Source organism: Nyctereutes procyonoides, unplaced genomic scaffold, assembly GCF_905146905.1.
Source record: "Nyctereutes procyonoides isolate TBG_1078 unplaced genomic scaffold, NYPRO_anot_genome, whole genome shotgun sequence".
In the NCBI taxonomy this organism is placed as follows: domain Eukaryota; kingdom Metazoa; phylum Chordata; class Mammalia; order Carnivora; family Canidae; genus Nyctereutes; species Nyctereutes procyonoides.
Window position 1 is genome coordinate 16,863,548 of NW_026575049.1, and position 14,301 is coordinate 16,877,848.

Sequence of the window (14,301 nt, forward strand, 5' to 3'; positions counted from 1 at the left end):
AGGAGTTAGAAAACTCTGACTTCCTTAAAATAAATCTTATATCTCCTATGACTACAGGATTGAAACTTTTTGAAACCAACCCAAGTCTAATCATGTGGTTGCAAATTGAATTCATAATCTCCAGGGGTTACTTGAGGACACATGTGAGTAGATTTTACTGAAAGTCTCAGAAAAGCAGACATTTATTATCCTTCTTAAGGGTTTGATCTCCTCTTGCTTGAAAAATATATAAGTTTTTAAGTAATTTTCTTGCAGGATAATGCTGAACTTGGTCAAGACTCACCCCACCTTCTCTCATTGCTTGATACCTAATAACAGACTCAAGTTCAAACAGACTCCAGGGTGTTGGATACACATTATGATATAGAAGGAAGTAACATGCACACTAAAAGAATTTCATGAGAGCTAATTTATATCAACTAAAACCTATGGAACATCTATGGGAATAGATCATAAGAGTTATGTAATCATGGTAAAATGAGAAGTAACAATGGATGTTTTTAATATAAAAATATTTTTAGTTTTCTAATCCTTTGAAAGAAATGCCATCTTTTTAATTGAGTCCTTAAAGGCTTGTTTGACTTGCTTATTCCGTAGTGTATAAATGAAAGGGTTCATCAAAGGAATGATTGAGGTATTGAGCAATGACACTACCTTATTAAGAGCCACTCCTTCCTTTGCAGGTTTGATATAGATGAAGATGCAACTTCCATAGGTGATAGAAACTACAATCATATGGGAAGAACAAGTGGAGAAAGCCTTTTTCCTTTGCTGAGCTGAAGGGAGTCTTAAAATGGTCTTGACAATATATGTGTATGACACAAATACACAGACTAATGTGACTATGAGGGTCAACACAGCCATGATTAAAACAAGTTGTTCTACAAATTGAGTGTCTGAGCATACAATCTTCAGGAGAGGAGATGCATCACAACCAAAATGGTCAATGAGAATGGAGTTACAGAAATCTAGCTGAACTCCCAGGCTAAGTGGTGGGAGTATGACAATTAACCCAGTCAGCCAACAGCAAAGAACAAGAATGGTGCATACCCTTTCATTCATGATGATAGTGTAGTGCAAGGGCTTGCAGATGGCGACATAGCGGTCATAGCACATGGCAGTTAGAAGAAAAAATTCTGTTGCTCCAATGAGGATAACAAAAAATAATTGGATGACACAAGCATTATAGGTAACACTTTTGTCCCCAGTTGTCAGGCTGTATAAGAATCGAGGAACACAGACAGTTGTAAATATTATTTCTAAGATGGAAAAATTCCGAAGGAAAAAGTACATGGGTGTTTTGAGGTGAGAGTCTACAAGAGTGAGAAGGATAATGATTAGATTTCCAGCAACAGTGAAAATGTAGGTGAAAAACAGAAATAATGAAAGAAAAACCTGTAGTCGTGGATCATCTGTTAATCCTAGTAGGATGAATGTTATTGCAGAATGATTTTTCATTACTGACTTCAGATATATAATGAGTCTGTATTATTAAGTTACAAACCTTGAATCTGAGGAATAGAATATAAAAGTAATATATCAATAAGCTATTTAGAGAAAAGTAGTCCAGCAAGCTAGTAGAAGCATATTTTAGAACTTTTATTTGATTGTCAGTAATCTGGTGTAGAAGTGATTGCATCATGCTTCATTTCCCTGGACTCTGCTTTACCTTGGTCTTCAGAATATGGTTTATAGAAAACATCCCTCTGAAATTTAATTTCCACTCCAGTTATCGGACCAATTTTAAAGTATATAGAAAATACCACAAGGATTTCACAGTCTCCTGAGATTAGGGCCAGCCATCTTGGTATCTCTAGTCCTCAGTGTAGAGTAGGAAGTTCATAAATGTTAATAAATAGAAAAAATACGTATACAATTTTTATTTCCCACCTGTCAGGACAGCATATCAGCAAGTCATTCTCATAGGCTATAATAGTATAATACCACCAATGGCTTAGTTGTATTATTTCCATGCTTTGCAACACTCGTTCCTTCAAATAATTACTTAATCTCCCCAAAATCCTGGAAAAGTCTCTACTGTGTGGGTGAACTGGGAGCAGTATTACAGAGTTACCATGAAATTTCTTGAGTCTCATATTTCTCCAGAATTTCTTCTTTGCTCTCTTTTTATAATAGACTGAAATATTCGAGTCTTTGTCCTTCCCCTGTAACAGTTTGATCAGTCTTCTATTGTTTCCTCTCCTGAATTCCACGTTCAACATCCATCTGTTCTCTAGCATCCCACCCATCCCAAGCCTTCCCAGAATAATGACAAGTAAGATGTTCTGATATCTTTCCCAGAGAACAGAGTCCTGTTCTTAGGCTTCCATGATCCATATTGGGGTTGTGTAGCTTACACATAGATGTTTCAGCTTCCAAATGCCTTCTAAGTCTACTTGCCATCTGCATTAATAATATAAAATCTAGATCCTTCAAGGTGATCATACATAAGGGAATACCACTTGGGTGAGGAGTTGACTTCTTTGCCTTTGTTCCATTCTCTGAAGACTTGGGAATGCCAAGGGAATTGCTATCCCTATTGGTGGTCCTCAGCACTCTGGCCCAAGGGTAGACTCAGCCTGTACTTATTTCCCCAAAGGACAGTTATTATCAGGCATTAATGCTTAAGAAGGCTTAAATATGACACGGAGAATAAAGAAATCTGGTTATTAGGTGTGGATATTCTTAAAAACTGAAAAATAACCATCTTTTTGAGTTTCCCTACAAAACTGTCTCCCCGTGATGCTTCTTTTGAAGATCCTGTCAAAGAAACTATTGTCACCACCTTCCAGGAAGCCACTGAGTACTTTCTCATTTCTCACCTTCCCTACCTATTCATGTATTTTCCCAGCAATTGTGGCAATACTAAGAAGTGTCAGAGTTGGAATTACTGACCCAGATCAAACCAGATTAAAATTAAAGTGTTTCCAGGAAATCAAAAATTTTAGGATTTGGGGGAATTTCTTATCTTCAGACCATTCTAATAATCACAAGTTAATTAAAATGTTAGTTTTTTAATGTTTCCTAGCCAAAAAGTATGTCTGGGGCATCTGGGTTTCTTCAATAAATGACTAGAATGAAATCTCATGAGTCACCAATTATATTGTAATATAAATGTTCTTTTAGTGTGCTGCTCTAAGATATTCCTCACAAAATGTCTTAAGCGTTGTTTCCCTTTGTGCTTAGAGAAGGCATCATTTTTTTTTCCATTGAGAAGCGTTGCCACAGTGTGACAGGCATTATAGATGCACCATAATAGAAGGCTGCTGACCTAGACTTATGTGATAAAGAGTGTCAGCAAATAAATAATGCATGCTGATTCAAGATTGCTTTCTTGGACTAAGACATGAAAATTTCCTAAGAGCCACACATATTTTTCATGTTGGCCAATACACTGACACCCCAATTAATATCTCTGGATGGCACACCATTACATATCATAAAAATATATAATCTTGTGCCCCAAATTCAGAAGAAATGGCTGAAATAAAATTTGTAAATACCTTCACATCATTGGATGACTACTTTAAGAAGAAGGACTAGCACAAAGAAATTATATTAAATATTGAAGTTTTAGGCCATGTCTATTTTACTTTCTGCTATCAAGGATCATTTTAAATTATGGAGAGTTGTTATTTATTATTTTTCCCTTTACTTATTAAAAAGTATTTATTTATTTTAGACAGAGAGTGAGCAAGCAGGGGGAGGAACAGAGGGAGAAGGAGAGGGAGAATTCTCAAGCAGACTTCCCACTGAGCATAGAGCTCTACTGAGGCTTGATCCTAGGACCCCAAGACCATGACCTGAGCTGAAATCAAGTCAGATACTTGACCAACTGGGCTACCCATTGCCCCATTACTTTTTCCTTAAATGTTTCCTTCAAACATTACTTGTTTGAATCCTCCATAATAAAATATGAGCCTAGTAAATGAATATTTACTTGTTTTATTATATTTTATAAAAATAATATTATATTGAAAATAGCATTTGATGCTTTTCTCATTTAACCTCACTTTATCCATTCAATTATTTTCAAGCACTTATGATGTATTTCCCTCATGTTATTAAATATTCTTCAAAATTCAATTTTACTTGCTTGTCATATCTCAACATATAAGGAACAAAATGATAAAAGTAATAGTTTTTTTGGCAGCTTCCACATGACCTTTATTAGAAAGACTCAACTTTACACGAAAGAGCCCGATGTGGGACTCCAACCTGGGACTCCAGGATCACGCTCTGAGCCCAAGTCAGATGCTCAACCACTGAGCCACCCAGGCGTCCCACATTTTCTAAACCTTATAATATTTTACATTAATAACAAATGTACTTATTTTTACATTTTTGTGCTATTTGATTGAATGTACTGGTAAAGAAACGGTGAATATCAGAGTCTCCAAATCCTACAATGTAGTTTAATCTAATGAGCATGACAATTATTATTATTATGGATTCTTTTTAGGACTGAAGCAGCTCAAGATGGACTGGAAATGTTCAAGTATAAGTTAAATAATCATTCAACAGGATGTTTTAGATGCATCTTTGAAGTTATTTGTAGCCCTCATATTCTAACATCTTATGAAAAAGGGAGAAATAATTTTTGATATCCTTGTTTTGGCCCTTCTCATTATAGCACAACAGTGACTACACTCTCCAGTTGTGTTTATAGCTAGTCTTGTTCTTAAATCTGATATTTTCCAAGAGCACTGCTTAAAAATCATGTTCAGATTCATTATTATGTTATATAGAACAAAATGGAAACTCAGCAATTACTTTTCGAATCCTCTCTGAAAATTTAAGCACATCTTGTATTCAGATTTTTTAGTAGAAATATATAAACTCACTGCCTTTTTTCAGGGACAGATTTTATACAACTTCCATGAGTCCAGCTCCCAAACATTTAGGCACAAAAATGACAAACACTTCATACTTACTTTCTGGTGGTTCCTCATCACTTTTTGGGAAATTTAATCTAAAGTTGTTTCTTGAATCTGAGAAACACTGGGTGCTAGTGGTTATAATTTTGAGTTAACTTTGGTATACTTTGAAACTCCACATGCTCTTCTGGGTATGAGTGGCTGCAAATGCAAGGTAATATGCAAGGGCATAGAGAATAGCATCCTTTGCTCTTATCATCACCAAGTCTAACATGGGTCAATGAGAGTTCCTATCTTTCATTGAGCTATAAAATAATATTTTCCTGAATTCTTTAACTGAAAGGATGGACAAACATGGCAAGAAAATGCTAGCAACTCTCCCTGACTATGGAAATCAAAATGGTTTGACTTCTCTGTGCAAAGAAATGATTTGCTCTATAAATTTTCATTAATAGAAATGGCATGGCCTTATTGGTGCACAGGGAACAATTAAGTGAACAGTGAAAATGTCCTTAGTGACTATATTAGAACCACTAGTGAATCTACAGTAGATTTAACTTTGGCAAACAAAACAAACTAGAGAAAAACAAAGAAAAAAATTTAACCAGCACCTGTGGGGCAATGTCCCCAGGTAAGAAATGCAATCATAATAGTATTAGTGGCAGGGGAAAAAATCTGATGATAAAATGGCAATCAGATTCTCACTATGTTCTTTTTATATTGCTGAAATGCTGGGGGTCATCTGATGATTTCTGTTGTAGGGCATACTTGTATGATCTACTTGTTAGTCTTCCCCATCTATCTGATTATTCTTAAATGCTTTCTTTTAATCATTAGGAGAACGAAAGTTTATTTTGTTCTACTAATCATGTAGTTCATCCATGGGTCCTATTAAGGTAGAACTAATTATCATTCATATATTCATTAATCACTGCTTTTTCATAAGTCCACTTCTGCTCTTTCATACTCAAAACATGAACAGAACTTGGTAAACTGAATGATGTCATTCTGCTTATGAGGAATGTGGGATCTGAGTGTTTTGTGTTTAGTATCCACCATTTTATAAGTCCAGAGATCACCCCTACCTTTCTACAGTACTCAGCAGTGCCAGATTTTCATAAAGCCCAGTAGCTGAGAACTGAGAAATCTGAGCTGAAGTTGGAGGATCAACACATGCATGTAACTGACTTGGTGGCTCTTACCCCTAACATGAGAACTATCCTGCAGAATATGCTGTATGCCTCTTAGAGAAATATGTATTCTGCTGCTGTTGGATGGAATATTCTATGGATGTCTGTTAGGTTCATTTGGTGTAATATATGGCTCAAGTACAATGTTTCCTTGCTAGTTATCTGTCTGGAAGTTCTCTCGTTTGCTGAAAGTAGGGCATTGAAGTCCACTATGATTATTGTATTGCTATTTTTCACTTCAGATCTGTTAGTATTTACTTGATATTCTTCAGTTTGTTTTCTTTAATGATTTCTATCTCTTTGTAAATTTCTTATTTAGCTCATGAATTTTTCCCCCTGATTTCACTGAATTCATTTCATTTCTATCTTATGTTTTCTCATAGCTCAGTGAGTTACCTTAAAACCAGTATTTTGATTTCTCTATCTGTTAGATCACTAGATTCCATGCCTTTGAGTTCAGTTATTGAGTACTTATTGTTATCTTTTGTGATGACAAGTTTTCTTGAAATTTCATGTTCCTCAAAGTTTTGAATAGATTTTTTTTTGCATTTGAAGTAGCAGAAGTCTCACCCCAAATTTTTATTTTACTGAAGTATAGATGACATACAATGTTACACTGGTTTCAGGTGTACAGCATACTGATTCAACAACTCTATATGTCGTGCCAAGCTCAACACAAAAGTCGCTAACATCTGTCACCATATAATGGTATGACAACATCATTGACTATATTCCCTGTGTTCTACCTTTTGTGCTCATGACGTATTCATTCTATAACTGGAAATCTATAACTCCCACTGACCTTCATTCATTTTGCCCATATCTTTTCTGGCAACCACTAGAAAAGTGGTTTTCTGTAAAATTTATCTGTCTGCTTTTTTTGTTATTTTTTTAATTTTTTATCAGAGTTCAACTTGCCAAAATATAGCATAACACCCAGTACTCATCATATCAAGTGCCCCCCTCAGTGCCCATCACCCAGTCACCCCAACACACCGCCACCTCCCTTTCCACCACCCCTTGTTCAATTCCCAGAGTTAGGAGTCCCTCATATTCTGTATCCCTCTTTGATATTTCCTACTCATTTTCTCTCCTTTACCCTTTATTCCCTTTCACTATTTTTTATATTCCCCAAATGAATGAGACCATATAATGTTTGTCCTTCTACAATTGACTTATTTCACTCAGCATAATACCCTTCAGGTCCATCCATGTCGAAGCAAATGGTGGGTATTTGTCGTTTTTAATGGCTGAGTAATATTCCATTGTATACATAGACCACATCTTCTTTATCCATTCATCTTTCAATGGACAACGAAGCACCTTCTGCAGTTTGACTACTGTGGACATTGCTGCTATAAACATCGGGGTGCAGGTGACCCAGCATGTCACTGCATCTGTATCTTTGGGATAAATCCCCAGCAGGGCAATTGCTGGGTTGTGGGGCAGATCTATTTTTAAGTCTTTGAGGAACCTCCACACAGTTTTCCAGAGTGGCTGCACCAGTTCACATTCCCACCAACAGTGCAGGAGGGTGACCCTTTCTCCACATCCTCTCCAACCTTTGTTGTTTCCTGTCTTTTTAATTTTCACCATTCCCACTGGTGTGAGGTGGTATCTCATTGTGGTTTTGATTTGTGTTTCTCTGATGGCCAGTGATGCAGAGCATTTTCTCATGTGCTTGTTGGCCATGTCTATGTCTTCCTCTGTGAAATTTCTGCTCATGTCTTTTGCCCATTTAATGGATGGATTGTTTGTTTCTTTGCTGTTGAGTTTCATAAGTTATTTATAGATCTTGGATACTAGCCCTTTATCAGATGGGTGATTTGCAAATATCTTCTCCCATTCTGTAGGTTGTCTTTGAGTTTTGTTGACTGTTTTTTTTTTTTACTGTGCAGAAGCTTTTTGTCTTGATGAAGTCCCAATAGTTCATTTAGCTTTTGTTTCCCTTGCCTTCATGGATGTATCTTGCAGGAAGTTGCTGTGGCCAAGTTCAAAAAGGGTGTTGTCTGTGTTCTCCTCTAGGATTTTGATGGAATCTTGTCTCACATTTAGATCTTTCATCCATTTTGAGTTTATCTTTGTGTATGGTGTAAGAGAATGGGCCAATTGCATTCTTCTGCATGTGGATGTCCAATTTTCCCAGCACTATTTATTGAAGAGACTGTCTTTTTTCCAGTGGATAGTCTTTCCTGCTTTGTCGAATATTAGTTGACCATGAAGTTGAAGGTCCACTTTTGGATTCTCTATTATGTTCCTTTGATCTATGTGTCTGTTTTTGTGCCAGTACCACACTGTCTTGATGACCACAGTTTTATAGTACAACCAGAAATCTGGCACTGTATTGCCTCCAGCTATGGTTTTCTTTTTTAATATTCCCCTGACTATTCGGTGTCTTTTCTGATTCCACACAAACCTTAAGGTAGTTTGTTCTAACTACCTGAAGAAAGTCCATGGTATTTTGATAGGGATTGCATTAAATGTGTCAATTGCCCTGGGTAGCATGGATATTTTCACAATATTAATTCTTCCAAACCATGAGCATGGAATATTTTTCCATCTCTTTGTGTCTTCCTCCATCTCTTTCAGAAGTGTTCTATAGTTTTTAGGGTACAGATTCTTTACCACTTTGGTTAGGTTTATTCCTAGGTATCTGATGCTTTTTGGTCCAATTGTAAATGGGTTTGACTCCTTCAGTTCTCTTTCTTCAGTCTCATTGTTAGTGTCTAGAAATGCCACTGACTTCTGGGCATTGATTTTGTATCCTGCCACGTTGCCAAATTGCTGTATGAGTTCTAGCAATCTTGGGGTGGAGTCTTTTGAGTTTTGTATGTACAGTATCATGTCATCTGCAAAGAGGGAGACTTTGACTTCTTCTTTGCCAATTTGAATGCCTTTTATTTTTTTGTTCCTGAATGCTGAAGCTAGGAATACTAGGACTATGTTGAATAGCAGTGGTGAGAGTGGACATCCCTGTCTTGTTCCTGATCTTAGGGGAAAGACTCCCAGTGTTTCCCCATTGAGAATATTTGCAGCGGGCTTTTCATAGATGGCTTTTAAGATGCTGAGTAATGTTCCCTGTATCCCTACACTCTGAAGAGTTTTGATCAGGAATGGATGCTGTATTTTGTCAAATGCCTTCTCTGCATCTATTGAGAGGATCCTATGATTCTTGTTTTTTTCTTGCTGATGATAAACCACATTGATTGCTTTATGTGTGTTGAACTAGCCTTCCATCCAGTGGATAAATCCCACTTGGTCATGTTGCATAATCTTCTTAATGTATTGTTGTATCCTATTGGCTAGTATCTTGTTTAGAATTTTTGCATACATGTTCATCAGGGATATTTGTCTATAAAAATCCTTTTTGGTGGGGTCTTTGTCTGGTTTTGGTATTAAGGTGATGCTGGCCTCATAGAATGAGTTTGGAATTATTCCCTCTCTTTCTATCTTTCTGAAAACCTTTAGTAGAATAGGTATGGTTTCTTCTTTAAACGTTTGATAGAATTCCCCAGGGAAGCCATCTGGCCCTGGAGTTTTGTGTCTTGGGAGGTTTTTGATGACTGTCTCAATTTCCTCCCTGGTTATCAGCCTGTTGAGGTTTTCTATTTCTTCCTGTTCCAGTTTTGGTAGTTTGTGGTTTTCCAGAAATGCGTCCATTTCTTCTAGATAGCCTAATTTACTGGTGTAAAGCTGCTCATTCTCAGTGTTTAAGATCTTTTATATTTCCTTGGTGTTGGTGGTGATCTCTCCTTTTTCATTCATGATTACATTTTATAAATTTGAGTCTTTTCTCTCTTCTTTTTTTAATAAGGCTGACTAATGGCTTATCTATCTTATTAATTCTTTCAAAGAACCAACTCCTGGTGTTGTTGATCTGTTCTACAGTTCTTCTGGTCTCTATTTCAATGAGTTCTGCTTGAATCTTTATTAACTCTCTTCTTCTGCTAGATGTAGGATCTATTTGTTGTTTTTTCTCCATCTCCTTGAGGTGCAAGGTTAGCTTTCGTATTTGAGTTCTTTCCAGTTTTTGGATGGCTGCTTGTATTGCGATATATTTCCCCCTCAGGACTGCTTTTGCTGTATCCCAAAGATTTAAACGGTTGTATCTTCATTCTCATTAGTTTCCATGAATCGTTTTCATTCTTCTTTAATGTCGTGGTTGACCCATTCATCTTTTAGCAGGATGGTCCTTAACCTCCACGTGTTTGAAATCCTTCCAAACTTCTTCTTGTGACTTAGTTCTCATTTCAAGGCCTTATGGTCTGAAAATATACAGGGATGATTCCAATCTTTTGGTATCAGTTAAGACTTGATTTGTGACCCAGTATGTGGTCTATTCTGGCAAAAGTTCCATGTGCACTTGAGAAGAATGTGTATTCAGTTGTGTTTGGATGTAAAGTTCTGTAAATATCTGTGAAATCCATCTGGTCCAGTATATCATTTAAAGCTCTTGTTTCTTTGGAGATGTTGTGCTTAGAAGATCTGTCGATTTTAGAAAGCGCTACATTCAAGTCATCAACTATAAGTGTATTATTATGTAAGTATGTCTTAACTTTGGTTATTAATTGATTGATACACTTGGCAGCTCACACCTTAGAGGCATAAATATTGATGATTGTTAGGTCCTCTTGTTGGATAGATACTTTAAGTATGATGTAGTGTCTCTCTTCATCTCTTACTACAGTCTTTGGGATAAACTTTAGTTTATCTGATATAAGGATGGCTACCACTGCTTTCTTTTGAGGACAATTTGAATGGTAAATGGTTCTCTAACCTTTTATTTTCAGCCTGTAGGTGTCCTTAGGTGTTAAATGAGTCTCTTGTAGACAGCAAATAGATGGGTCTTGCTTTTTTATCCAGTCTGAAACCCTGCGCCTTTTGATGGGGTCATTTAGCCCATTCACATTCAGAGTTACTATTGAAAGATGAATTTAGTGTCATCATGATACCTATTCAGTCCCTGCATTTGTGGATTGTTTTCTTGGACTTCATCTTTCTTTTAGAGTCCCCCTTAATATTTCTTGGAAAGCCGGTTTGGTGGTCCCCTATTCTTTCAGTTTTTGCCTGTCTTGGAAGATCTTTATCTCTCCTTCTATTCTGAATGAGAGTCTTACTGAATAAAGTATTCTTGGCTGCAGATTCTTCTCATTTAGGACCCTAGATAGATCCTGTCAGTCCATTGTGGCCTGCCAGTTCTTGTGGAGTGGTCTGCTGTTATCCAAATGCTTCTCCCTATAAAAGTTAGAGCTTTCTTGTCTGTTGCTTCTTTAAGCATCTTCTCTTTATCTTTAGAATTTGCAAGCTTCACTATTAAATGTTGAGGTGTTGTTTGGTTTTTATAAATTTAAGGGGGGGGGAATCTCTCTATTTCCTGGATCTGAATGCCTGTTCTCCTTCCCAGATTAGGAATGTTTTCAGCTATGATTTGTTCAAATACATATTCTGGACCTTTGTCCCCTTTTGGCACCCTCAGGAACCTCAATTAAACGTAGATATTTCTTCCTGAGGTTGTCATTTATTCCCCTTAATCTATCCTCATGATCTTTAATTGTTTTTCTCTTTTTTTTCCTCAGTTTCCTTCTTTGTCATGAACTTGTCTTCTATGTCACTCATCCGGGCGGGGGGGTAACCAAGAGAAAACAAAAAACAAGGGGGAGTATCCTCTGATTTTATATACTGTAAATCCCTCGACTTCCCCTGAAGCTTTCTAGTGCGGTTAGTCAATAACTTGCTTTTCCCTTGTCCTTCTAAGTGGTCTTCTGGGGTAGGGGCCAGTTGTGCTGATTTTCAGGTGTGTGCACCTGTGGGAGCTGCCCAGCCCCCTGCCAGGTGCACCGGGCAGTGGGAGTTGCTTATCTTGTGAGGGCCCTGCTCAGTCCCAGGTACAAGGTGACACCAGGAGGAGTAACAACTGTGGTGGTGGCCAGCTTTCCAGCTCTGGAGTCAGTTCCTGCAATAACTATTGCAGCTCTCAGTCAGCAGGGGCCTGGATCCTCGGGGGACGGGGGATGGGGTGGTGCACCGATCTGCAGGAGCATCCTGGCTGTCCTGGGCCCTCCTGGCCTCTGGCTGTCCCGGGGGGAGCGCCGGATCATGGGCTGTGTCCCCCAGCACCCTGGGTCCCCGGGCCATGCGTGGCTGGAATCGCGCCCTCAGGTCTGCTGCAGACCCGCTGTTTGTGCTCCTCCCGGGCCCTGCCATGTGCCACTACAGCCCTTTAGTGAGCTCAGCCGCGGGGTGTCGTGCTCTCCCCAGGGCTCAGGCTCTCTGTTAGTATCCCTGGGTGCCTGAGGGCATCCCTGCCCCTCCTGGGATCCTGCTTCAATTCCCTGCAAGCGTGTTTTTGTCCGGGAAGATTGTTAAAGCTTCTGCTTCTCTGGGCTTGGGCTTTCCTGTCCTGATGTCACTCGCCATGCGGCCTGAGCCCAGCTCCTTGCCAATACAATTTCTTTTAAAAATTAGCTTATATATACTGTATTTACAGTTTCAGGGGTAGAATCCAGTGATTCATCAGTTGCATAACATCAAGTGCTCATTACATCAAGTGCCCCCCTTAATATCCATCACCCAATTACTCCATCCACCTGCCCACCTCTGCTCCAGCAACCCTCAGTTTGTTTCCTAGAGATTTTTATGGTTTCCCTCCCTCTCTGTTTTCATCTGTTTTGTTTCTTAAATTCCACGTAACTGGAATTTTCACATGCATGAAATCGTAGGGTATTTGTCTTTCTCTGACTGACTTATTTCCCTTAGCACAATATTCTCTAGTTTCATCCATGTCATTGCAAATGGCAATATTTCTTTCTTTTTGATTGCTGAGTAATAATTCCAATGTATACAGATACCACATCTTCTTTACACACTCATCTGTTGATGGACATCTGAGCTCTATCCATATTTTGGCTATTGTACACATTGCTGCTATAAACAATTTCTATCAGAATGCCAGCAAGATTAAAATTCTTTTTAAATTTGAGTATAGTTGACACTCAATGTTACATTGGTTTTATTTTTTTTTAAATGTTTTTTTTTTTATTTTTATTTATTTATGATAGAGAGAGAGAGAGAGGCAGAGACACAGGCAGAGGGAGAAGCAGGCTCCACGCACCGGGAGCCCGACGTGGGATTCGATCCCGGGTCTCCAGGATCGCGCCCTGGGCCAAAGGCAGGCGCCAAACCGCTGCGCCACCCAGGGATCCCGTTACATTGGTTTTAGACATACAGTGTAGTGATTTGATAGATTTATCCAGCAAGATTTTTTTACGTATATGATTCTACAGGCAGATATATATATATATATATATATATATATATATATATATATATATAATGAATTATCAGGAAGAGTAAATATCAGATTTTTATTTAATTATCCACTCAGAAGAGAGGATCACAATTGGGCATTGGTCATAAGTGAGAAATTTATTCTATAAAGTAATTGACTTTTGCAAAATACCTTTTTAAATTCAAGTTTAATAATTTTTTAAAATTGAAAATTTTTTAAGGATTGCAAATACTTAATTGAAATTTTAAGTGCTGGAAATAGTGATTGAATTATATAATCACGTATAATCAAGTAAAGAATGATCATTATGCTGAAAATTTAGAATAGGTAACTTTTTCTGAAAACAAATAAAGAGAGAGTAGAGAAATAATAAATAAAAGTTGTGCCATAACTGATGGACCAATTAATTCTAACATCCATACAGTGTGCTATAGTAAAAGAATAGTTGGAAAGGGAAATTAGATGAAATTATAGAAAAAATTTTGTTTGTGGTCAATAAGATTTTAATCACTGGGAATTGATAAAAAATCAAAATGAATTAAATACATAGTAGTAAACTTAAGAATAGTATAAATAAATTGAAAAAATTTAAACACTTTCCAAGAATAATTATCTCTCAATGTACAAATAGATAAAAACAGACACTTCATTGGAAATATTAGATACAAGGTAAAATTAATCCAGGAAAATTACTTTTAATAGAGATTTATACACCCCAGATAGGTATCGTTCAAGTGTGATTAAAAATCAATTTAATTTAAGAAATTAAAGGACTCAAAATATTTAGGTTTTATTACAACTAAAAAATTACTAAATGGTATACAAGAAAAAAAAATGTTATAATCCAAGAAAGGAAACTATCTGTAGGGTAACAGGAGTTGGATAGTAACAGAGATGAGTAACATTTATTCTTAAATCAGAGGAAATATTGACAATAAAAAGAAAA

General features: G+C 37.2%; 1 protein-coding gene across 1 annotated transcript; it reads right to left on the reverse strand.

The window, feature by feature from the left end:
• Positions 1-525: 525 nt before the first annotated feature.
• On the reverse strand, positions 526-1,458 carry LOC129512129 (olfactory receptor 6C2-like). The gene has a single exon (XM_055329407.1). It carries the CDS (start codon positions 1,456-1,458, stop codon positions 526-528), a length of 933 nt encoding a protein of 310 aa, XP_055185382.1.
• Positions 1,459-14,301: the final 12,843 nt, after the last annotated feature.

What these genes read in the sequence shown, in the direction of transcription:
- LOC129512129 (XM_055329407.1), bottom strand. Translation starts at nt 1,458, where the DNA reads ATGAAAAATCATTCTGCAATAACATTCATCCTACTAGGATTAACAGAT.